Raw genomic sequence first — 27117 nt, 5'->3', positions numbered from 1 at the left:
AGCTTTTAAAATTATATCTTAATTCTGTAAATTAGGCATTTTATTTATAATATGCCTTACAGAGGAACTTCTCTGATCTTCCTGTTGGGGTTCTAAATGCATCTTTTATTTGGATGCCTACCTCATTCCTGATGTTGGTGATTTTTCTGATATTATTTCATTGAAATGATTATGCATTCCTTTATTTGTGTTTTGTTGTTCTCGTATACTCCAATAATTTTTATGTTTTTTTCTCTTAATATTATCCCAAATTTCATGGTCTCTTAAAACATTTTCTTCATCATTAACTTTATTTTCAAGATTATATCTGTGTCTTTAATGCCTGAGAATCTGTCTTATGTGTGGTCTAATCTATTGGTGATTTTTTTTCACAGAATTTTTTAATTTGATGTATTGAGTCTTTCTTTTACAGGATTTCTGTTTGGTACTTTTTCAGAATATTTATCTCTTTATGGATATTGTCTTTAACTTTATCTATTTTCTCTCTATGTTCATCATTTACATTATCTTTTAGCTCATTGAACATTTTAACTATGAAGTTTCTAAATTCTTTTTCCAACATTTTCTCCACTGTGGTGTCAACAGAATCAATTGAAATGTTTTGAGCCTTTTGAGGTGATTTGTTCCTTTGCTTTTTCACACCACTTATATGTTTACTCATCTGCTGGGATGATTATCACTTTTACTTTTATTTTCTACTTAGACATACACGAGGTACAAAAAAACAAATGAACAAACTACCCCACACAGCAGAGAACATTCAATGACTGATTCTGCTGACACCACAGTGAGTTTCTTTCTTTAAGAGCCTAGAGCTGGTAAATATCCAGGTATCGAAACTCCCCCTGAATGTGTCTCCTCTGCTGTACCCAGTATCAGCACCACTTTGAAAGGAAACATTAAAGCTTACTTACTAAATCATTTCAGACTAAAGGCATGTACTAATCAATTTTAGGAGAAGCAAACTTTGTTGAAAATATTGCCACCCATAGTTCCTCTAATCCAGGAATAAAATTGTGACAATTTTATATTATATCTGTGTCTTTAATAATATTCTAGACAGGGCTGAGAAATTAGTTACTAAAGATAGTAAATTTCTGCTTACATTATATGGGTGCTTACATTATATGGGGGAAAAGATAAAATCTTCAAAAGGAAAAAGAGAAGAAATAGAAAGCATAGAAAAGAATAATACTAACCAAGGTATAAGGAAGAAAAAGATGGCCAGTGGAGATTTGAGGCAGTAGTGGTTAATGCAGGAGAGAAAAGACTGGATAAGAGGAGTAGGTGTAAATCTGAGCTAGGAAATCAAAGATAAAATGATTTCAGTTAAAGCTTTAAAATATTAAAAAGGTTTGAGGGTACAATATCAAATACGAAGGAATCAACAGTCAATGCAAAGTGAAGAGCAACATGAATACATACGTGTGTATATTATAAATGATCAAAATGGATATGAGGGATATTTATAATAATTTATGCCAAGGTAGAGAAAAATTCTCACTGAGTCTTCCTAGCTCGAATTCCATTAGGCTTTGGGACCTTTAGAAGATACCCACCATCACTGTTCCCTGGTTGCTGTGGATTTCTCACCACCTATTTCTTTTTTGTCAGTACAGGGGCCTACAGCTACATGCTCACAGGGTATTTGTTCTACTGTATTTGGTGGTTATTTCAATTGGGTGCAGATTCAGGGCTGTTGCACTGGCTGCTGAAGGATGCTGTGCACTGCGTCCCCTTCACGGGACCTTCTTTAATGTAGCATAAAACCTAGTGACTATCTGGAAGCATAAAACCTCTGATTTCAGGTTTTCTGTGGTTAGTCTGTGGTTCGGAATCCTCCCCTCTCTGACTCATGTAGATTTTCAGGGTACTGTCACTATGACTGGGATATATAGTTCATTGGGCAACCTGTATCTGACCTCCACTGAGTCTTTTCTTCGTTTTGTTTTGAGCGTTGCTATCTTAGCATGTGATGGCTGCCTAGAACTGCAGCATCTATGGGTGTAGGCTGTCTGTGGGCCATCTATGGTTCAAAACCCTGTGATCAGGGTTATAAAGTTCACCAGGGTTTTATCCATCACCATGTTGGGTATATGATGTCAGTTTGCCCATCTTTGCCTGAGCTCCTGTGGAGACTATCTGGTCAGCTATTCTTTTACTACTTCCCTTCTGGGCTGTGTGTGGGGGCATGTGTCAAGGGTTGTTGCTCAGATCCACTCTGCTATCTTCAGTGGAAGAACTGAGAATTTGGCTACATTCTCTTGCCTCTTCAAATTCCAGGGTGCCGCAGTCTGGCTGCAGCAAAATAACCGGGGGGTGACGAATAATTTGTGTAGATTGATATAGCAGGAGTAGAAACCGTTTATTGTAGGACAGGAGCGGTATATATACATTCCACACAGCTTATCTAATTAACATAAACTCGATACAGCAGTCAACCAATAAGGAATTTCCACACTTAATGGCTCGCTGGCGTAACTTCACAAACCACTCCCTCTGGCAAAATGCCAGACTCCATCCAGACTTGTTTACAGACTCTAACATTTGCCAGGAGCCATCCTTACTTGTTTACAGACTCTAACACCAGGGCTCTTTCCTTTGCTCCAGAAATGTGGCCAGAGATGGTGGAGAGCCAGCAAGATCCAGGAAGACCAAGTTTCTGCAATTCTATAACATCTCTATATAAATTTCACTGAACAGGGTCCAGGCATTCCCATTCCTCTTGAGGGAAGTCAGTGACTATTTCCCTGAAATTTAATAGTTCCATATTCTGGTTTCTAGCATTCTCCTTTTGGATCATCAAGCACCTGTGTAGCAGAGAAATCTGTGCACCTGAGCCTAGAAATGGATCCAAAGAATTTATTGCAATGTTTATCTCAAAATTCATACATTATTATATAATGAATGATAACAATATTAAATGTAAATTTGCTTCCAAATGAATAATTTATTGTGAAGAGAATTTTTATATTACATATATTATCATTGTTCTGCAAAATTTTTCTATCATTTATAGATAGAAAAACAATTTTTATTATTCTTTATTAGTCAGGAACCTCCTCACCAATATCTAAATTTTAAGATTATGTCTGAATGAAACCATTCTATTCAGCCCCCAAGTTACCAAACCCTAGAATTCCTTGTTTATTAATATATATAATTTAAATGTATCTACTAGAGATAAAAAAAAATAAAAAATAAAAACTTTCAAATTTATATACTTTGGTGGTATTTTCTGCTTTTCTATTTTTCACTAGTAGGATAATGATTTAAGAAAATTCTTTTAGTGCAATCTCAATTTTTTTTGAAAATTTTAATTTTTAAATGTGTTGTCATGAAAGTCACTGAGTTCTAACAATATCTCTTACCGAATTCTTTTTAATCCATAATCAAACAAGAACAATGAATTGCACAAATGTGACCATGTTCAACTATTGAGAACCAAATTTGAAAAAAGAAACTTGTGAATTTTCCCCAGAGTACACAACTGTAGTATGAGATTCCCATGAGAGGCCATTATCATTGATTACTCCTAATCACACTCTTATTAACTATACCAAGTATACAAAAAAATAATAATCATCATCATATCAGTCAACATTTGCAGAGGGCCAAGTGGCTTTGGGCATCAGATTCATAAGATCTCAAGATTAGTGACTCAAAGAATACCTTTGGTCTGTGATCACCTCTTACTATCAAAGTCATTTTTCCTCCAGAGCAACTAAGAAGAAAAAATAAACAATACTGAACTCTTTGAGAAGAACGAGAGGTGAGTCTGAATTTCAGATCTTGACTTTTAAAATCTTAAAATCTTCTGCTGAACTCTCTCTTTCAGACTTCATAGAAATGCACATGGTTGTTTTATCTGTTTCTCCCTGTTCTCAGGGAAGAGTCAAATACATTGGTGAGCATAGATTCCTTTATCATCTCTCAGTGTCTTGCAGTATTGAATCATGGAAAATGCTTCTTTGTTTACTCATTACAACCCAGGTAGTGTGAGCATTGCTCATTCATTTGGATTCTGTATAAACTTATCTATACACTTTTTGCAGTTATGTTATTGATCACATCTTCATTGAGACTTGCTAAATGCAAGGCACTTACCAGCACTATAATAAATTTACAATTAAGTGTAGAAAAGATCAACTGGAATCAGTACATGCTACATAGAGGCAAAAGTAACATACCCAGGGGCACACAAAATTTATTCATGTTATCTGTGATGTCACTGTTAAAGATGGTATATCACATACATCAGTGTTCGGCAAAATTTTTTAAACTTATAGATGGAAAAACTATTTTTATCATTCTTTATTAGTCAGTATTATATGGTATCTCACAGGATTAAATGATAGAGGAAAAAAGAAAAAGAATTATGAGTTAATACTGAGGAACTACCATAGGTCCTTTCAGATAATCATCATATCATATGATACTTGTTTGGACATAGAAGACACTGAGCTACATCCCCAGCCCCATTAATAACACATGGAATTTTGAGGACTTTCAAACCATAGTAGTATGGGAACTCAGCTTTATTATTACAGGCAAAATCAGAAAAAGTATTAAAATTAAAAACTGAAGAGATAAATATAAAACTGTGGGAGTTGGGTTTACAGAATCAGCCACAATCGTGAAAAAACGATTTCCTAATGTAGATATACTTCAGCTTTTCTTCTTTTTGGACAGCTTTTGTAGTAAACATTGAATTGACCCAAATTAGGGAAGTTTGTGCTCTATAGGAGGTGACCAAATAGAAAATCAAAGCAGATATCAGGAAGCAAATTCCTGGTACTTCACTTAAAGCTGCTATGTATTTCTGACAATTTTACAATTGTATTGCAATTCAATCTTGCTTAATAATATCTATTTTTAACATATTGATTTTTGTCTGATAAAGACATAGAAATAAAAACTTTAACTGGGTATGTTTCTGTTTTGCAGCTACAATTTCTTAATAGTCAATAGCAAGATAGGGCTATGCTTTTCCTGTTTTGTGTTATGTAGCACAATTTGTGTGTTACCTGAGAAATTTGTACATTGTTTGGAGAGAACTTAATGGACAGACTTGACAAAAATACACATGTGAACATCAAGGTTTACAGGAGAGTTAAAAAAAGTTAAGTCATAATAGAGTACTCTTTGTGTTTAGAATGGTGTCATTATTATTTTGTAGTCATTTAAATTTTTATAAAATATTTGCTGAAATATAGCTGACATAAAATCTACCTTTTCAACTCTTTAATTCAGTGATTTTTGTATGTTCATGTAGTTATACACCTATCACCATGGTTTAATGATAAAACACCTTCCTTCCTGAAAATCCAAATAAGACCCATGCCCTTTAGCAGTCCCATCCAGCACATTCCTGCTCAGCCCCGGGCAGACACTGATCTGTCACTTTATATCAGTAGAATTATACAATGTGTCCTCTTTTCTGTCTGCTTTCTTTCATTTAAAGTGTTTCAGGAACATTCATGATGTGCCATATCTCAGTACCTTTTATTGTTCTTATATGTTCCATTATAAGAATATGCTACCTTTTGTTTGACTATTCATTCCTGAATGGGCATTTTGGTGGCTTTCACTCTCTGGTTCTCATAAGCAGAGGTGCTTTGGACATTCACATATAACTTTTTGTTACAGAAGTATGTTTTCTTTTCTTGTGAGTACTTACACAGCAGTAAAATTTTGGGGCCAGGAGATAACTCTACATTTCATATTTTGAAAAACTGATTTCCTCACAGTTTATTTCATTTTGCAGTCCTACCAGAAATTGATAAAATGGATGAAGATTCACAATCCTTCCCATTCTTCCAAGACTTGTTTTGATCATAACCTTCCAGATGAATGTGTATTATGATTTCGATATTAGGTATCCTACAAAAGCTCATGTGTGAAACAATGCAAGACTGTTTAGAGGTTAAATGATTGGGTTATTAGGGCCTAAATTAATCAATGCATTAATCCCCTGATAAAGATTATCTGGGTGGTAACTAGACAGGTAAGCTGTGGCTAGAGGAGGTAGGTCATTGGAAGCATGAATTTGGTGCTATCTGTTCTCTTTGCTTAAGGATTATCATGTCCTAAGACACTTTCCTCCATCACACCCATCTGCCCTGTTGCTGCCAAACGTCAGGCCCACAGCAATGGAGCTGCCATCTGTAGACGGAGGCCTCTGGAACTGAGAGCCCCAAATAAATTTTTCCTCCTCTAAAACTGTTCTTGTCAGATCTTTGGTCACAGTGCAGAAAATCTGATTAAAATAATGTGAAAAGTTTTATCAGCATGATTTCCTTTGAATTTCCTTAACAATTAATGATGCTGAACATATTTATAAATGTTTATTACTCATTCATGTATCATACTTAGAATCTATTAAATTCCTCCAAAATTTTAAATTGAGTTATTGAACTTTTCATTTTTAAATTATTTATGATAGATCCTGACCACAAGCTCCTCTGTGATATTGCTAGTATCCACAAAATTTAATTTGCATTGAAAGTATGTTCACAATTTTGTGTATTGTTACAAAATCTCTTTCTTAATGGTACCCTTTAAAGGACTATTTAAAAAAAATATGATACTCTCTGGTTTGGGCATCTTACCTAAGAAATTACTATCAAATACAAAGCTCTAATTATTTAGACTTTTCTTCTAATATTACTGTCATGTCTCACATTTAGTTTTATGACCCATTTTGTGTTAATTTTTCTGGGTGGCATGAGAAAGATGTTCAAATTAATTCTGTGCAAGTAGCTATCTTGTCCAAAGTTGTTGAAAAAAAAATATTCTTTACCTATTGCATTGCCATGAAACACTTATAACAATTGGACATTTTGCCATTAATATACAATGCATTGGTGGCTTTTATTTAGTTTATTCTAAATATTTTATTCTTTTCCATGTTTTATAAGTAGATTTATTTACTGTTAATTGTAAATGTGTAAAACCAATTGAATTTCTATACTGACTTTGTATTCTACAATAGGATTAAGAATTAAAATATTTAAATAGATTTCCCCTTATTTATAGGTTCCTTACAGTTTTCTGTATACAAGCTTTTTATATTTACAAATAGGAATAGTGTCACAGTTTGCTTTCCAATTAGGATACTTTGTAGTTTTATTTTCTTGCCTGATTTCCCTAGCTAGATTCACTAGTATAAAGTTGAATAAATGTGCAAGGAATGGACATTTTGTCTGTTTCAACATCTTAGGGGAAAGTCTTTCAGTCATCATCATTAAGTTTAATATTGGTGTAAGTACTTTTCATGCTGTTGTTATTTTAACAGTGAGAAAAACACATTTCTTTGCCCAGCTCTTGAGAAGACTACTAAAAACCATGGGAAGTTTTGGAACAGTCAATAAAAGTTATCGTGGCATTTTCTTGGGTGGTCAGGGAGAAGTTTTACTAAAATCCACTCTCATAGCATGGAACACAAATAGAGACAGTTCTGCTTGATGTTTATAGGAATTATTGGTATCACAAGATCTATGAGTAATGACAGGGAAAGAACTTGTAGAAACCTGGAGATACAGGGCTGAATAGATGTTAACTATATTTCAATCTGCATTGTGCAATGGATCAATAATATCTATTACAAACTATTTCTTCTCTTTCTGCTTAGAACTCTCAGAAGAAAAATGGCAGAAGGAAATCTTTCCATAGTGACTGAATTCATCCTTTCTGGATTAACAGACAAACCAGAGCTCCAGCTGCCCCTCTTCCTCCTCTTCCTAGGAATCTATGTGCTCACAGTGGTGGGGAACCTGGGCATGATCACACTGATTGGGCTCAGCTCTCACCTGCACACACCCATGTACTATCTCCTCAGCAGTCTCTCCTTCATTGACCTCTGTCAATCCACTGTGATCACACCCAAAATGTTGGTGAACTTTGTGACAGAGAAAAACACCATCTCCTACCCGGAATGCATGACTCAGCTCTACTTCTTCATTGTTTTTGCAATTGCAGAGTGTCACATGTTGTCTGTAATGGCATATGACCGCTATGTTGCCATCTGTAACCCCTTGCTTTACAATGTAACCATGTCTAATCAAGTCTGTTCCTGGTTGCTAACTGAGGTGTATAGCATGAGCTTGATTGGTTCCACAGCCCACACAGCCTGCATGCTAAAGGTGCTTTTCTGTAAGGATGATATAATAAACCATTACTTTTGTGATGTTCTTCCACTATTAGAGCTCTCCTGCTCTAGTACTTTTGTTAATGAGGTAGTAGTTCTGTGCTTCAGTGTGTTCAATATTTTTGTCCCAGCCCTGTCCATCCTAAGCTCTTATATCTTCATCATAACCAGCATCCTGCACATTCGATCCACTGAGGGCAGAGCCAAAGCCTTCAGCACATGTAGCTCCCACATCTCAGCTGTTGCTCTCTTCTTTGGATCTGCTGCATTCATGTACCTGCAGCCATCAGCAGTCAGCTCCATGGACGAAAGAAAAGTTTCCTCTGTGTTTTACACCATTATTGTGCCCATGCTGAACCCTCTGATCTACAGCTTGAGGAACAAAGATGTCAAAGTTGCCCTAAATAAGCTTCTCCAAAAAAGTAGTTTTTTATGAAAAGTGTACTTTCCATAGAAAAAGTTTAAAAATCATAGAATTTTGATAAAGAAACAATTGAGAAAACAATGTTTATCAATTAGACATGAGATTACTGCCATTACTTGATTGTTTGGAAGAAAGGTGCCAAGGGTGGACTGAAATCACAGGATCACACACAGAAAAGGCACTTGGGTGTTTCAGAATTCATCTAGCTGGATTAACCTGTATTACAATGGGATGTTTTTAAAAATAATTCAAAACCCTCAACATGTTTGATTATGCATAATACATATAAAACATGACTCTAAGCATGACTTATTTGTCTTAATTTAGAGAATAAATACATTTGATGATATCCTTTTATATTCTTGATATTTGTGTATAGAACATTCCTTGCTATATAACTTTGGGATTATGCTACCATCACTATTTCCTGATAATTTCATACAGATATTCCCATGTCTGAAAGAAACCATGTCTTTTTCTTCACACATGTATTGTTTCGGATTTAGTAGTGTCATTATTTTACCCTTGTGTTGTGATGTTTAGACATAAGGTACCACCCCCCTCCCCAGAAAGTTTAGAGGTGAAATGATTAGGTTATAAGAGTTTCAACCCAATCTGTGCAATAATACCCTGATAGGGATTAACTGGATGTAAGGTAGGCAGGTAGGTGGCAGAGGTGAATCCTGGAGCTCTATATTTTGTCTTTGTTAAGAGCTCTTTCCCTCCCTCCCACTCCTCCGCCCCTCTCCCCCATCCTCTCCCTGGTGCCTGTCTTGAGCTACTTTCCTCTGCCACACTCTCCTGCCTCACCTTGGTCCCCAAAGAACAGGGTCTATGGACTAGGACCTATGAATCTGTGAGCTCCAAAATAAACTTCCATCCTCTAATTGTTGTTGTCCATTCTTTTGGATACAGTGGCAGAAAAACTGACTGAAACATGCAGTCATGTGGGGTATTTATATAGTTAGGAATGTTAAAATTCCCAAATTGTTTTCAGAATAAAGATGAATACCACTCACCCCAAAACTCACTATCCATTTTGAAGGAAAAAATGGTGTCTTTAATGGTGCAAAGAAGGTAAATTGCTACCAAAATAATTCCTCTTTCCCCCTACCCTAGTAATTTTCCAAAGGTGACCTTAAAATAATAGCAATGAGAAAACTGAGTAAGTCCTCCTGAGAGGTAACTCACTGTCCCTATCAGTAAGACCCAGAAGCTCTTTGTGGCATCCACTGGTTGCACATCTCCCCTTTCTTCTATTCTATTGATGGCTCTATCCAGATGATTTTTTTCCCCTCAGTAGAAAGATTTCTCAGAACATTAATTGATGTGAACATACTTTATATATATATATATATACAGAGATATGAAAAATTATGTTCTATATATGTGTGTGTACTAAGAATTGTGATGCATTCCACTGTCGTGTGTTTTTTTTTAATAAAAGCAATTAAAATTTAAAAAAGAAAGAAAGAAAGGTTTCTCAGAGTTATGGAAGTCAGATAAATTGCTTTTATGTGAAGGTCATGGCTGTGTTCTATGTGTATCTAAGCTTCAAAGCTTTAAGTAGAGAAACATGGATGTCTCCAAGTAACACATGATTTCCAGTGCTCTTCTGCACTACTGTTCCCAGAGGCAGAGCATCAGACGTTATTCCTCTTTGTCCAAAATGAGCATGTAAATTTATAATTTGTATTTAAAAAATCATCTTCCTCATTTAACAGGCATAAAACAGCAGTTGCTTTGCCATTAGTTTGCTTTCAAATGCATAACAAACATTTTAATGTAGTGTCATGTTTTTCTCATGCCATAAAAGCATAATTGTCATGAGAAAGGGGAGGCTATTCCCCACTTTGCAAACTAGAAGACATTTTCTTCCTGATTTTCTATGTCCTGTTCACTTGATTGTATACTCCAATTTATGATACTACAACAATATATGTGTTTATATATCTCAATATATGTGTATGTATGTATAAGATGCTTATATGAAACCATGCCAATATGTAGCAAGCACATACCTATGGGCTTTCTGTTAGTTTTGCTTGGATGTGTTTACAAGGTTTCTGTGTATAGAGTTGTGAGATGATACTCTAGGAATTAAACAAATCACCTCCAGCATTTCATTTCATATTAATGGGTAATCAGTATTAAATGACTTGAAATGTTGTTTGCATTTCCAAGCCTTAGTTTATGAATTGAAATTGTTTTTTTTAAGAAAACAGAAATATCTGTTCTGCCTCTAGTAATTCTGAGAACTTGTGAAATATATGTTATTGAAATATTTGCACAGGGTTATGGAAGTCAGATAGGAATCTATCAGATAGATTCCTGTTATGTTAAACACTAATCAGTGCCTCAGAAAGCTTGCAGTGAGATAAAAACATTAAAGTAATGCAATGACATAGGAGATGGAGAGGGAAAGCTGACCACTTTCCTTACGTCCAGGCTTTAGGTGAGGATCTAAACAGCGTTCCCCTGATTGAATGTACACATAAACTTTTGTGAAACTCCACCTGCGCAGTGGGCATGCAACCTATGCTACATATTCCCTCTCTGCCTGTAGGTGTTGGCAGCCTTTCACTGTATCCCGACCTGTTGCCACCGAGGAGTATGTGAGTAGTAAAATATCTAGAAACTCTCTGTTGAGTCCTCTAAGTTCTTTATTTGAAATCAATAAACAATAAACTTGGGTTGCTTGCAATCCTGGGGTTGAAAATTTCCAAAATGGAGAGGAAACTGTACTAAAGAAATAAATGTGCCTGATGCTGTGGTGCACGCCAGTAATCCCAGGGGCTCAGGAGGCTGAAGCAGGAGGATTGTGAGTTCAAAACCAGCCTCATCAACTTAGTGAGGTGCTAAGCAACTCAGTGAGACCCTGTATCTAAATGAAATATAAAATAGGGCTGGAGATATGGCTTAATGGTAGAGTACCCCTGAGTTTAAACCCCAGTACCAAAAAAAAAGAGAAAGAAATAATAGTAGACCTTATTAAATATAATTACAGATAAATGCATATAATCAAAAGTTTTAATAATTGAAAGGAATATAGAAAAAAAGTAATCTAGATTTCATCTCATCCCATTCAGAATGGCAATTATTAAGAATACAAACAGCAATAAATACAAACAACAAAAAATGTTGGTGAGGATGTTGGGAAAAAGGTACACTCATACATTGTTGGTGGGAATGCAAATTGTTGCAAACATTCTGGAAAGTGGTATGGAGATTCCTCAGAAAACTTGGAATGGAACCACCATTTAACTCAGCTATTCCACTTCTCAGTTGATACTCAAAGGACTTAAATCAGCATATTACAATGATGCAGCCACATCAGTGTTAATCAGTTTAATTCTCAGTACTAAATTATGGAAACAACTAAGTGCCCTTCCATAATAAATGGATTAATTACACACACACACACACACACACACACACACACACACATTATTCAGCCTTAAATAAGAGTGAAATTATTTTCCAGTTAATGAATGGAGCTGGATAATATCATGCTAAGTGAAATAAACCAATCCCAGAAAACCAAAAGCTGAATGTTTTTCTGTGGTATTCAGATTCTAATTCACAATGAGGGGGCAGTGCTGGGGAAGAATAGAGTTACTTTAGGTAGAGAGGAGTAAAAGGAGGGGAGGAGGTACAGGGGTAAGAAGAATAGTAGAATGAATAGTAGAATGAATCAGACATTATTATCCTATGTACATATATTACTAGGTGGGATTCTACATCATGTATAACCAGAATAATGAGAAATTATACTCCATTTTATATAATGTAATGAATAACTAATTAAAACAAATTTAAGTTTTTAAAATAATCTACAGAAAAGGTAGACATTACTCCATGGAGTGGAGTAATCCCTATAATATCTCAGCAAACCTTTCCTCATTCCTAAGGTCTTGCCTTCATTATCTCAGCTTCCCCATCCTGAAATGACTTCCTGATGCCATCCTGTCTTTGGAAAGTTTAAACACCATTCAATGAAAAGTGCAAGTGCATAATTCTCATGCATTTTTAACCTTTCCAGATTATAATCAGTTACAGATCTGGTTCATCACATATGATATAATAATGATCTTGTGTCCAGAAATTTTTTTTTCTATTAATCTGTGCTTGTTAATCCTGTACTTACTAAAATATTGTCAAATTCTGGAGAATAAAAATTGGATCTTGTGTCGTGAATTGCATATTACTTCTACTTCTATTTTTTTTTTTTTTTTGGAGGGAGGGGTTACTGGGAATTGAACTCAGCGGCACTTGACCACTGATCCACATCCCAGCCCTATTTTGTATTTTATTTAGAGACAGGGTCTCACTGAGTTGCTTAGTGCCTCACTACATTGCTGAGCCTGGCTTTGAACTCACAATCCTCCTGTCTTAGCCTTCTGAGCCCCTGGGATTACAGGCATGTGCCACCATGCTGGGCTAAAGATTGATAATTATTGATAAGCAACATTTTTTTTAGGGTTTCAAATTATATTTCTAAGTTTTTTCCCTTTAAAAAATATTTAATGGTAGGTTTTAGAAACCTCCAAAATTCCTTTAAACACCATATTATAGGTTCATATCTAAATTTTTGAATAATTCTAAAATAGAATTAATTATGAAAACATTATTATAGATTGCACAAAATCATACAACATTTGATAAATATTGGATAAGAACACTAAATATAATTTTTACCAAATACTTTACAGTGAAAAATTATTCCTATATAAACATGCTTTTATTATCCTTCAAAATTTCTCTTTTTTATTAAGAAAAAGATTCTCATTTTATCTTTTCATTCATTTGAGATACTCCTCAAAGATGTTTGTTAACATATAAAACATTTTAGCATGGAAGTTAAATAAAAGTTTAGCATGGTATTTGCCTGAGTTAAAATAATACCAAAAGCACTCTTACCATATTAATTAAAAACAAATAATAAAGGTCAGTGGGAATAAAAATGTTTAAATCTAACTGTTTACACATCCTGCTTTAATATTTTTTCCATTGCAAGGCACACTTTAGACAACTTCTTCAGTGTGCTCAAAAGTTCCAAAAATTTTGATTTTTAAATGTCTTGACAGGAACTTCACAAGGTTGTAAGAGTTATCTCTCATAACCTTCTTTATAATCCACAGTCAACAAAAACAATGAATGTTACCCAAATGAAAATATTAAACGCTCGAGAATCAATATGGAAAAAAGAAAATTCTAATGGTTGATTTTCCCCAGAATAGATACTTATGGGATGAGATTCCAGTGGGAGGTCATTATCATTGTTCCTAATTGGACTCTTATTATCTATTCCCAGCATATAAAATCATCATATCAGCCAACCTTTGAAGAGAGAGTTTTACCAGAAATCAGAATTCGTGACTCAATGGAAACCTTTGTCTGTCACCTCTTCACATCATCAAAGTCATTTCCCTCCAGAGGAAAAAAAGGAAAAACAAACAACACTGAATTCTCTGAGAAGAAGGAAGGGTGTGTCTGAATCCCATACCTTTACTATTTAAGTCTTAGAATCTTTTGATGCAGATTCTCTTAGGAGACGCATGTTGCTGTTAATCTGTCTCTCCTTCTAAGAGCCACACACCCTTGATACCTTATGACTTCCCTGTCCTCTGCTGTATGAAGCCATGGCAAATGTTTCTTTGTTTATACATTTCAACTCAGGCAGTGTGAGAGCTTTTTGTTCATTCATTTTGAGTTTGTGTCAACTCATCTCTATGCTTTTTTGCAATAATTTTATTGATCACAACTTATTGAGACTTGCTATATGCAAAGCACTGTGCTGGCCCTGTAATGCATTTATAATTAAGTGTAGAATAAAAGCTGGTAAATAACTCATAGGAATTCATAGTCAGCACAAGCTACATGGAGGCAAAGTAACATGCTTATTGATATACAGAATTTGGTCTTATTCGGATGTCATTGTTAAAGATCTTAACAAAAGGGTCTTAACTGTTAACTAGAATTTCACAGGATAAAGTGATGAAAGAATAGGGAAAGAAAAGGAATTATGAGTTAAAACTAAAGAACTTCCAAAGTTCCTTTCAAATAATAGTTATATTTATATGATGCCTGTTAGGACATAGAAGAAGAAAAATGTTTTTGTTTGTCTATAGAAGCATTCACTGACCCATTCTGGTCTAGAACCACAATACGTTTGACCTGTAGAACCTGCCCAATCAAGGTGTTTACAACAGTGTCTACTTGGCCTCCCTGTCCCGTTCTTTGTTCTAACACTCTGAAGAGAAAGGATTTCATATTATTCATCTTGCTATCTTCAATACCCACAGAAAACATTTTATATATATATATCTTTAGTTTGTTTTAATATTAAACTTTGTGCACAGCTTAATAGTATATTCTTGAATCACTAACATAAAGTTTTTAATTATTAGTTCATATACATTGTAGAGTTATTCCTTGTATGGCATATCTAAGTCATTGATAGATAAAACTAAGTAACTATAAAGATAAAATTATCTATCTCTCTACATATATATGTGTGTATGTATATATAACTACATATATGAAATTATTGATTAATTGCATTTTTTTCAAGACAAATCTAAATGCAATGTCCTTTAGAATAATAACTTAAAATTTCTCACTTCATGTGTAGTCTGCAGATGTCTCCTCAATTCACCTATGAAATATTAGTCTCTATTTTACCTATACCCGTAACTTTGTCATGTCCGTAGAATAATCAGAAGAGATGCATCAAATAGTTTACTAAAATCAGGGTAACCCAGGAGTAAATCCTCTTTTGTACTTTATCAAATAGCAAAAATCTAATGAATCACAAAATCTGACACTTATAAACAGTTTTGAGTCATCACTGTTTTCTTTCCTAAGAACTCAAAATGATTTTCTTTCCCAAAAGAATTTTGCCATTTGATACAAAATGGATGAAATTGGAAGAAGCTATGCTATGTGAAATAAGCCAGTCAGAAAAGGACAGATGCTGAATGATCATACATACATCAGGTACTTATAATGATCATCTCATGGAGACAGAGAATAGAATAATGGGTTTTCAAAGTCTTCTACACTTTGTCTTGATCATGAATTACCAATTTCCTATTGCAGAAATTCATCAACTATTCCAGGATAGAATTGACCCACAATCAGGGATGGTTGCCTATGGCAGGAGATGGCCCGCTGATGAGTCACAAAACACTTGAAAGGAACATTTTAAAATTGAGTACATGTCTTCCTTTGTCTGCAATTTCTTAATGATCAGTAGAAAAAAGTTCTGTGTTTTCCTTGTTTTGAAACTATATAGCAAAACATTTTTTTTGGAGGGGGTGAGATATATACCATATTGTTTGAAGAAAAACTTCATAGGCACATTTGGCATGAATACAGAGATGAACATCAAATATAACCTAGAAGAGGAAGGCTTACAGTATGGTGTTTTGAAGGTGGTGATGGAATGTTCTGTAGCACCAGCATGGTGTTATCACTGTTTTGTAGGTTTTTTATTGACATGTAACTCAAATATTACAATATTGACCTTCCTCATGTATAGAATTCAATGGTTTTTAGTGTATCTGTGAAGTTATATGTCCATCACTATGTTTTAACTGGAGAACACCTTAACCACCACCCCCACCATAAACATAGCCCAACCCATTAGCAGTCCCATCCAGCACCTCCCAGCCCACAGCCTGTGGAAGACACTAAGTACTTTCTGTCATGATGAATCTGCCTATTTTGAACACTTTGTATAAATGGTGTCAAACCATGCATGATCTTTTATGATTCTTTCACTCAAGAATGTTTCAGGCCCATCCATGATGTGCCATATCTCAGAGCTTATTTCCCTTTTATTGCAGAATAATGCTCCACTATATTGAAGTGCTGCATTTTGCTTGTCTGTTCATTACCGAACGGACTTTGTATGGCTTTCACTCTCTGGTCTTATGACCAAAACTGCACTAAACATTCACATACAAAAACAATGTGAATGTGTGTTTTCATTCTTGTGGGTATGTATCCAGCAGAAAAATTGCTGGGTGACATGAGAGCTTTATGTTTCATGAGATGAAGTAATGAACTGTTTTCCTAACAGTTTGTACAATTTTCATATTATTTCCCACTCATCCCAACACTTGTCTTAATCTCAACTCTTGTTCTTAACCTCCATGATGAGTATGAATTGTTTTCTCACTGTTTTGGTTTTAATTATCTTAATTAATCAAGAAAAATATTTTGAGGTGCTTATTTGTCATTTGTGTATCTCACAGAAAAATATTTATTGAAATCTTTCAGCTATTTATTAATTATATAATTTTCCTTTTCATTTTTAAATTGTAGAATATCTTTTATAAGAAAAATATTTTTAAGTTGTTGATGGACCTTTATTTATTTATTAATTTATATGTGGTGCTGAGACTTGAACCCCATGCCTCACACATGCCAGGCAAGCGCTCTACCGCTGAGCCACAACCTCAGCCCTGTAGAATATCTTTATGTGTACTAACTAGTAACTCTTTTTTGGCATTATTAGTGTTCAGCGAATTCAATATACATTAGAAATATTTTACCAATTCTGTGTGTTGTCCCCAAATCATTGTCTTACTAGTATCCTTTAAGAGCCCATTCAAAATTTTTTTTCATGATGCCCAATTTGCTATTATGTATCTTGTCTAAGAAACCATTATACAATTGAAGACCATAATGATTTATTCTCCTGTTTGTTTTTAGTGTCTTACTCTAAGTTCTAAGATTAATTTGTGTTAATTTTGTGATTGGTGTGAGAAAGAGGTCCAAATTAATTGTTTTGTACATCTGTATTTGTCCCTACACAATTTTGTTGAAATCTATTATTTCCCTAAGGAATTGCCACAAAACACTTAAACTAACTCCAATGATCACAGACAGGAGTTTATTTCTATGTTGTTAATTCTACCCAATGGTCTCTATGTCTATATTTAAGAGAATCTCACATGGTCTTGATTGCTGTAAATTTCTAGTTTCCAGATGGAGAAATGTGAGCCCTCTCACTTTACTCTTCATTCTCATTTTTTTATTACTCTGGGTTCCTTGTTTATTCAAAACAGTTTTATGATAACCTGTCAACATCTACAAAAACACAGATGGAATTTTCATGGGACTGCCCTGAATTTGCAGATCAAGTTGGGAGATGTTGCTGTTTCCACAACTTTATAGCTTTTGACTCATAAACGTGAGGTCCTCCCATTTATGTAGGTCTTTAATTCCCTTCAATAATACTTTGTAATTTTAAGTGCAATATCTTGCATTATTTTCATTTACTTTATCCTTAGGTAATTCATCCTTCTTCATGCTATTGTAAATGGACTTTATGCTGTTCATTTTAAATGTGTAAAAAATAAAATTGAATTGCTATGTTGGTCTTGTATTCTACCATTAAATTTAAGAATTTAATTACTTCTTAGATTCCTTATGCTTTTCTATATGCAAACCTATGTCATTTACAGAGATGGCGCCACATATTCTTTCCAACCTGGATATCTTTAAATATTGTTGTCTCACCTAATTTTCCTAGCTAGATTCACTAGTATTGTGTTGAATAAAAGTACATGGAGTAGACATCTTGTCTTGTTAAGCATCTTAGGGGAAAATCTTTCATTCTTTCATCATTAAGTGTAATTTTGATTTTTTTATGTTACTGTTATTTTCTCATGAAAAAGAAAAATGTTTTCTTTTCACAAGACTTGACAGGATTATTAATAAGTCATAGAAAGTTTTGGAACATTAAAAGTTACCAGAAAAATTCTTTGGATAGTAAGGGATTCATAATTCTAAGAACCACTCTTAACAGCACAAAATGCAAATAGAGTTCTATCTGATATTTGTTTACAAGTCACATATTACTGGGATCTCAAGGCCTTTGAATGATAACACGGACAAAGAACAGGTATAGAACTGAACTGAACAGACTTGAATTGTATTTCAAATTTCATTGTGTGGATGATAAAAACCTATTCTAAAAATTTTCTTCTATTCTTGCTTAGAATTCTCAGAAGAAAATGGCAGAAAGAAATCATTCCCTTGTGACAGAGTTCATCCTCGATGGATTAACAGACAAACCAGAGCTCCAGCTGCCCCTCTTCCTCCTCTTCCTAGGAATCTATGTGTTCACAGTGGTGGGAAACCTGGGCATGATCACACTGATTGGACTCAGCTCTCACCTGCACACTCCCATGTACTACCTGCTCAGCAATCTCTCCTTAGTTGACCTCTGCCAATCCACTGTGATCGCACCCAAAATGTTGGTGAACTTTGTGACAGAGAAAAACACCATCTCCTATGTTGAATGCATGACTCAGCTCTACTTCTTCCTTGTTTTTGCAATTGCAGAGTGTCACATGTTGGCTACAATGGCATATGACCGCTATGTTGCCATCTGTAATCCCTTGCTGTATAATGTTACCATGTCTAATCAAGTCTGTTTCTGGTTGGTATTTGGGGTGTATAGCATCAGCTTGTTTGGTTCCACAGCCCACACAGCCTGCATGCTAAGAGTACTCTTCTCTAAGACCATAATAAACCATTACTTCTGTGATCTTTTTCCACTATTGGAGCTCTCCTGCTCCAGTACATTTATAAATGAGGTAGTTGTTCTGTGCTTAAGTGCATTTAATATCTTTGCCCCAGCCCTGTCCATCCTTAGTTCCTACATCTTCATCATTGTGAGCATCCTACGTATACGCTCGACTAAGGGCAGAGTCAAAGCCTTCAGCACATGCAGCTCCCACATTTTGGCTGTTGCTCTTTTCTTTGGCTCTCTAGCATTTATATACCTGAAGCCATCATCTGTCAGCTCTCTGGACCAAGGGAAAGTATCATCTGTATTTTACACCATTATTGTGCCCATGTTGAACCCTCTGATATATAGCCTGAGAAATAAAGATGTCAGAGTTGCTTTAAATAAGCTGCTTGACAGATATAGTTTCCTGTGGAAAAGAGTATTTTGCTTAGAAAAATAACTATAAATCATATATGTTTGATAAGGAAACCATTGAGCAATATATATCAGTGAATTATTAGATTATTACTGATACCTGATTGTTTGGAAGAAAGGTGCCCAGACTGGACTAAATTCACAGGATCACTCACTGCACATCTCTGGTATGTGTCACAATTCACATTTCCTGAGTAAATTTTATCACTTCTAGATACTTTTTAAAATAGTGCAAAACTCATCATATTTGATTATGACTTATATCCATGACACATGATTCTTTTTAGACAGGATTTCTTTATCTTAATTCAGAGAATAAATACATTTAGATTGTATCCTTTGATATTCTTGATTTTTTCCTGATATTTAACCTACTATTTGTGTTTCTAAAACTGTTTTCTCGAAATACATAAATTTAACCATTTTTAATATATAGAATATGATCTCATCTTGTTACTATGTGTGTGAAACCATAATAGGAAATATGAAGTCTTATGATGGATGATATTTCCTATCCAGAAGAAAATATTACTGTAGAGGAAGAGATTGGCAATAATACACAAGACATTTTGACATGTATCTTTGCACTAATCCAGGCTTCGTATTTTTGGGACTAGGCTCCCACCTCTACTTCCCAACACTTCCATACTCATTTTCCCTCATACCAAAGAGGTCATGCCTCACCTCCTCATACAATATAATTTCTGGTTTATTTGTGTCATTCTTTTCCTATTGCATCCATATGGGGCATTTATTCATGTAGAAAAGTTAAAAAATTGCAAAATTGTCTTTTTGAATAATAAGAACCACTTCCTATTCAAAGCTCATTCTTCATTCTGGGAGAAAAATAGTTCTTGGAAGAAAGGAGGAAGTCTTTCTCCCAAAAATGTTCTTCCTCTCCCTTGTCCAATTAAGTTTCTATTGGGACTCTTGGTAACAGCAAGGAGAAAATTTTGAATTAGTCCTCCTGAGTGATAATCCTCATTATCGGTAAGCCTCATGAGCTCTCTGTAACATTCAAGATTTGCTCAGCTCCCCAACTTTCTATTCCTGTTGATATTAATATCAGATGATTTTCTCCTCTCTCCCTAGAAGATTTTCTCAGAATCATAGAGACTAGATATATCTGTTTTATTTGAGGGTCACTTCAATATGTCACAGCATGGTTTTTGTTCTGTCTTATGCTCCTAACCTTCAAAGTCTTCAAAAATGTTATATTAAGGAGAAAAGCACAGACATCTCAAAGTAACATCACATTCTTTTCTGTTTCTCTCTGTGATGCTGTGCCCAGTCAGAACACCTGGGACTACTGAGTCTTCTTTAACTCAACATAAGTACTTGAACTTAGTTAAGGTATTTTTTCAGAATCATCTGCCTCATTCCAGATGGAAAGAACACTGCTTGTTTTGTCGACAGCTGGTCTTCCAATACATGACATGAACACTCCAATGCAGTATCATGTTTATCACTCTGCAAAAGAAAAACTTATAATGAGAGAGAAAGGAGACTATTCTCCATGTTGAAAATCAGAAGAAACTTCTTGATTTTCTATGTACTAACCCTTTTTTTATTTTCATGCCCCAATTTATATGCCACAAAAATATATTTATTTATGTGTATTTATCCATATTGGAGTATATTTGAGGGATACTTACATATATACATGCTAATGTTTAACAAATATGTATATTTAGGTTTTCCATTAGTATTGCTTGGGTATGTTATATAAGATTTTATGTATGTAGTAGTAAATTAATAATCTCGGCATTAAATGAATAACATTCAGAAAATGTTTTCATATTAATAAGTGATAGATATAAATAACTATAAAATGTTAGTTATTTTTCCAATCATTTATTTATGTATTAAGTATGTTCAAAGTTATTTGGCAAAATAGAAAGGTCCATACTGTCTCTAGTAATTCTGAGATCTTATAAAATATATGCTGTCAGAGAGATTCCAAAATGGAAAGGGAGCTCTACTTTAGCTCTTCTTTTTTAAAAAAGAGTGATTAAGTAACTTTAAGAATGAGACTGAAGATCTTGATTCTGTAGCTAGAAGATGGCAGAAGGGAGCTAGTCAGTAATTCTTGATTTCCCCACATTTTAGAAAGGACACAATCAAGAAAAAGTAGAATCGAGAGTTGGGTGACAAAATAAATGATATAAGATTCAATACTTCTGGGGGTATAGCTCAGCTGGTAAAGTGCTTGCTTTGAATGAACAAGGCCCTGGGTTTAATACCCAACACCAAAAAAAAAAAAAAGATCCAAGACTACAAATAATTCTGAAACCTGAAGAGACTTGGAGATTAGTTACTGAAGTAGAAAATAAGTGTAGGTTTTCCTAACCCAGAACCGGAACTAGGATGGGGGAAGCAGAAAAACTTAAGCTCACTCATTTAAAAAACATTCAGAAAGACAGGCAAGATTTTAAGTGTTACCAGACAGAAATGTTCTTGAAGCAATTTGAAAAGCTTAAAACCAAATTGTGAAAAGAAAGTTGTGCTGGAAGCCCACAGCCATTTTGTGGAGACCCTTAATTCACGAGTCACCCCGTTAAATCAACACAGCATCTTCCCACATCTAGATTCATATTAGGCCAGAAGAAAGTCCTCTGCAGTGGGACATATTAAGAATCTGGCTAGAAAGAACTCCTGGAGGAAGCACTCCTAACTGAAAATCACTAAAACTCCGTCGCCCTCACCATGAAAAGGGGGATCAGGTGGAGCAGAGCTGTGTGAGGAAGTATTCCTAACCCAGAGCTCTGCTCAGCCTCCTTGTGACTAAAAGCTCTTCATAGCTGCCACAGGACCCAGGCAGAAACAAGCAGGAAGACAGTTTTGACCCCAAATAGAAGAAAGTGTATCCAACAGGACCACCAGCCCTGATCTCTCACAATACAGGGAGGCACCAGGGGAAGTCTAGGGACTGTCCCTTTGATCATGGGTCCTGTACCAGAAGGAAGCTGCCTGAATATCCAGTGACATAGAGATCCTATTTCCACATGGTGGCAGCCATTGGCAGAAGGCCTCTAGAAGATATTGCATGGTACCCCAGAAAACATAAGTAGAAGGCACTTGCAACCTTATCCAGAGAGAGGCCAGTTACAGTAGAAAATTGCCACCTGTCTCCAAGTCTGAAACCTGTCTACAAGTAGCAAGTAAAAGGTCATTGTCTGGACACTGGCTGGACTTCACATCAGTCACAATCAATAGAGGGAATCTGCCTTCCATTCATAACCTGGGGCAGTAGAAATTAGAATCCAGGTGAACCACCTGAGTCCCTTTATTAGAGTACCCCAAGCATTTGCAGGGTAATGCTTGAATAAAGAATAAAGAGTAAAATGAAAAAAGTGAAAAGCAGCTTAGGGAAAAATTATACTAAAATAATAGTCAATCAAAGAAGAATCAAGTCTGATTTAAACATTACAAGTGCTTCAAAAAACATGAAATAAAGAGTCTCTCTCTATAATAACATTGAATGTAAATGATTTTAACTTCTCAATCAAAAGACATAGGTTGGCAGGTTGGACTGGAAAAAAAAAGAACAATTTGCTGTTTGCAAGAGACTCACCTCATAGGCAAAGACATCCACAGACTGAAGATGAAACGATGGAAAAAGATGTACGATGCAAATGATACTCGTAAACACACAGGGGTAGCTATTCTTACAGCAGAAAAAAAAAGGAATTTTGACCCAAAATTGATCAGAAGAGACAAAGAAGGTCACTTCCTACTGTTTAAGGGAATCACACAACAATAAGATATAATGATTCTAAACATTGATGTTCCAAACAATGGTGTGTCTATATACATAAAACAAATCCTCTCAATGTTAAGAATCAAATAGACCACAATACACTAATACTGAGAGATTTAACACACTTGACTTACCACTAGATAGATAATCCATACATTAACTAAATAAAGATTCTACAGAACTAAAAGATACAATTAATAATATGAAGCTAACAGACATCTATAGAATATTTATTTCATCCATCAATGACTGAATTTACTTTCTTCTCAGCAATACATAGAAAATTATATAAAGTAGACAGTATTTTAAGTTCCAAAGTGAATTCTAGGAAATAAAAAAAAACACTTAAATTTTATTAGATCATAACAAAATGAAATTGGAAATAGATTATAAGATGAATAAGTAACCACTCTAACACCTGGAGATATTATTATTTAATATGCTTTTGAATGATGAATGCCAAGCAGAAGAAATCAGGAGAGAATTTTTTCCTAAGAATTAAAAAAAATTCTTAGAAGTAAATGAGAAAAGTCATACAATATATCAAAATCTTTGGGACAGTATGAAGGCATTTTTAAGAGGAAAGTTTATGCATTGAGTTCATACATTAAAAGAATAGAAAGATAGCAAATAAATAATCTACCACTACAACTCAAGACCTATAAAAACAATAACAAACATCAATAATTAGAAGATAAGAAATAATGCAAATGAGCTCCAAAAAATCAGTGAAATTGAGAATAGAATAAATAAATAAGATAAATAAAACCAAGAGTTGTTTTTTGAAAGGATAAACAAAATTGATAAACCCTTAGTCAAACTAACCAAAATAAAGAGATGAAATACTCAAATTAACAAAATTAGAGATTAAAAAGAAAATATCACTACAGACACTACTGAAATCCAGAAGACCATCATAAAGTATTTTGAAAATTTATAATCCAATAAGCTAGAAATTTTTGAAGGTATTGAAAAATTCCTGGACAGATAGGACCTGGCCTATCTGTAGGATTTTTATATAGCATGAGTACATAAAAATCTTGAGTGAATCAATATCAAGTAATGAAACTGAAGCCTTCCAACAAACGAAAGTCCAGAACTGGACCATTTCTCAACTGAGTTCTACCAGCCCTTCAGAAGAAATAGTACCAGTTCTCCTCAAACAATTCATGAAACAGAAAAGAAGGGAACACTGCCAAACTCATTTTATGAAACCACTATCACCCTGATACCAAAACCAGACAAAGGCATATCAAGGAAAGAATGCTTTGGACCAATATCCTTAATGAACATAAATGCAAAAATTCTTAATAATTTATTGGTAAAACACATACCAAAACACATTTAAAAAAGTGCAACATGATCAAGTGGGTTTTATCCCAGGGATGCAAGATTGGTTCTACATATGAAAATCAATAAATATAATTCATCACATAAGAAGAGTTAAGGGCAAGAATCGTATAATCATCTCAATAGACAAAGAAAAAGCATTTGACAAAGTGTAGCACACATTCCTGTTTCAACCACTGGAAAAATTAAAGTTAAAAGGAACTTACATCAACATTGTAAAGGTTATATATGACAAACTCAAGGCCCACATTATACTGAACAGAGAAAAACTGAAAGTAGTTCCTCTAAAAACAGGAACAAGACAAGAATACTTACTTTCCACACTCCTATTCCACATAGTCCTTGAAATTCTAGCCATAGTAAATAGGCAAGAAAAGGAAAATAAAGGGATTAAAATTGGAAAAAGAAGAGCTCAAATTATCAGTTTGCTAATGACATGATCCTATATTTAGAAGACCCAAAAATCTCAACCAAGAAGACTTCTAGAAATAGTAAACAAATTCATGATTTCATCTCACTACTCAGCCGTGCGACCAGCAAGCTAGCTTCATACTAGAGGTTCTAAGCATAGAAGTTAACTAGTGAGATCAAAATAAACATACATAAACTCAATTTACCTTTTTATTTGACCAGGTCTGAGACGGCTCCCCCTCTGGCTCCTGCCTCGAGCCACCCGGTGGGGCAGCGAGGTTTACACAAGACTAGCAGGAGAGAGAGAGAGAGCACGCCAGAGAATGGCCTTTTATTGGGGAACAAGAAATTCAGGGGAAAATTCCATCCAATGAAGGTCAAGGGGGACAGCATTCCAAGGTCAGGGTCAGTGATTGGTCTCAGGGTCAATGGTCAGTCACACCCCCGCACGGATGGGCTCTCACACCTAGAAAGGGCGGGGATTAGTTCTGACACAGTTTAGCTGGAATGCCTCACACCCAGTCAGGGAGGTACCCAATCATGTGTGAGAATGGCTTCCCACACACTATAGTTGGAATGGCAATTATTAAGGATACAAATAATAATAAATATTGACTAGGATGTGGGACAAAAGGTACACTCATACATTGTTGATGGGATTGCAAATTGATGAAACCACTCTGGAAATCACTATCGAAATTTCTCCAAAAACTGGGAAAGTAACCACCATATGATCCAACTCTCCTAATTCTCAGTGTATTTTCAAAATATTTCAAATCAGCATACTGCAGTGATGCTGCCACATCAATGTTTATAATAGCATAACTCACAATATTCAAGCTATAGAAACAGTGTAGGTGCCCTTCAACAGATGAATGGATATAGAAAATATGGTATATTAGTACTTAGCCATAAAGAAGAATGAAATTATGTCATTTGCCAGTAAATGGATTGAACTGGACACTGTCGTGCTAAGTGAAATAAGTTACTCCCCCAAATCAGAGGTCAAATTTTTTCTCTGGAATCTGTAAGCTGATTCAAAATAAGGGGCACGGAAGAAAGAGAAAGGGAGATATGGAGGGAGGGAAGGAGGGAGGAAAAAGGGATAGGGAATTTTATTGAAATGGGAGAAAGATCAGTAGAGTAGAAGAAGAGGATTCACAGAAAGGATGGAGGGACTAGAAAAAAAAACAGGAGAATGAATTTGACCAAACTTTTGAATATGCATACATGAATATAGCATACCAAATTCCAACACCAAGTAATCAAGTATATCCACAAGGCACTAATTATATATATAAATTAAATATACACATACACTGTACTGAGCTTTTATGCATTATTGCAGAAAGGTCAGTAGAGTAGAGGGAGGGGAGCAGGGAGAAGGGTGGAGGAGGGAACTGCTGGGGACTGAATTAGAGCAAATTATATCCCATGCTTTATGATTATGTCAAAATTTATCCTAATGTTTTATGTCACTAAAAAATCAATAAAAATGGGCTGGGGATGTGGCTCAAGCGGTAATGCGTTCGCCTGGCATGCGTGCGGCCTGGGTTCGATCCTCAGCACCACATACAAACAAAGATGTTGTGTCCGCCGAGAACTAAAAAAATAAATAAATAAATACTAAAGTTTCTCTGTCTCTCTCTCTCTCTCTCTCTCTCTCTCTAAAAAAAATCAATAAAAAGAATGAGACCTATTAAAAAGAAGGAAAAACACAAACATATAGAACTTATTAAATACAATTTCAGGAGAAAGTATGTAATCCAAAGTTTTAATAACTGAAAAGAATGTATGACGCATAGTCTATTCCTAGGTACTGTGATAAACTTGGATAATGTTCTCAGACATAGTTTTTCTTTCATTTCATTGATACAAACATTATACATTTAAAAGAAAATAGTTCTGCATTTTACCCTTAACATGTTTAGGGTTTGTTAGGATATCAAAGGAGTACACATTAGGCAGAATCATATTTTTTGACCTTCTCTACTACTTATAATTAGATATGAATCTCTCTCTCTCTCTCTCTCTCTCTCTCTCTCTCTCTCTCTCTCTCT

General features: G+C 34.9%; 3 protein-coding genes across 4 annotated transcripts in view; all 3 read left to right on the top strand.

Moving 5' to 3' along the window:
• The first annotated feature begins 5862 nt into the window (after positions 1 to 5862).
• LOC107145949 (olfactory receptor 150-like) lies at positions 5863 to 8585 on the top strand. Of its 2 annotated transcripts, XM_015490002.1 has the most exons (2): positions 5863 to 5878; positions 7657 to 8585. In XM_015490002.1, exons 1-2 carry the CDS (start codon positions 5863 to 5865, stop codon positions 8583 to 8585), a joined length of 945 nt encoding a protein of 314 aa, XP_015345488.1. The 2 variants fall into 2 exon arrangements, with proteins under 2 accessions (XP_015345488.1, XP_015345489.1); XM_015490003.1 differs by lacking the exon at positions 5863 to 5878 and having other exon boundaries at positions 7641 to 8585.
• A 10016-nt stretch (positions 8586 to 18601) lies between these two features.
• Positions 18602 to 19561, top strand: LOC107145636 (olfactory receptor 150-like). Its single transcript, XM_015489640.2, has one exon. It carries the CDS (start codon positions 18602 to 18604, stop codon positions 19559 to 19561), a length of 960 nt encoding a protein of 319 aa, XP_015345126.2.
• Positions 19562 to 26552: 6991 nt separating this feature from the next.
• Positions 26553 to 27117, top strand: part of LOC107145635 (putative olfactory receptor 8G3) — a 6792-nt gene continuing 6227 nt past the window's right edge. The window contains exon 1 of the mRNA XM_015489639.1: positions 26553 to 26577. Within this exon, the coding sequence (XP_015345125.1) occupies positions 26553 to 26577 (25 nt within the window). The remainder of the gene's footprint in view (positions 26578 to 27117) is intronic.

Source organism: Marmota marmota, unplaced genomic scaffold (genome assembly GCF_001458135.2).
Source record: "Marmota marmota marmota unplaced genomic scaffold, marMar, whole genome shotgun sequence".
In the NCBI taxonomy this organism is placed as follows: domain Eukaryota; kingdom Metazoa; phylum Chordata; class Mammalia; order Rodentia; family Sciuridae; genus Marmota; species Marmota marmota.
Note: the sequence above shows the minus strand (reverse complement) of the source record. Positions and strands in the feature narration are given on the sequence as shown.

Excerpts from the sequence above, each read along its gene's own strand:
- LOC107145636 (XM_015489640.2), top strand. The coding sequence starts at position 18,602 with ATGGCAGAAAGAAATCATTCCCTTGTGACAGAGTTCATCCTCGATGGA.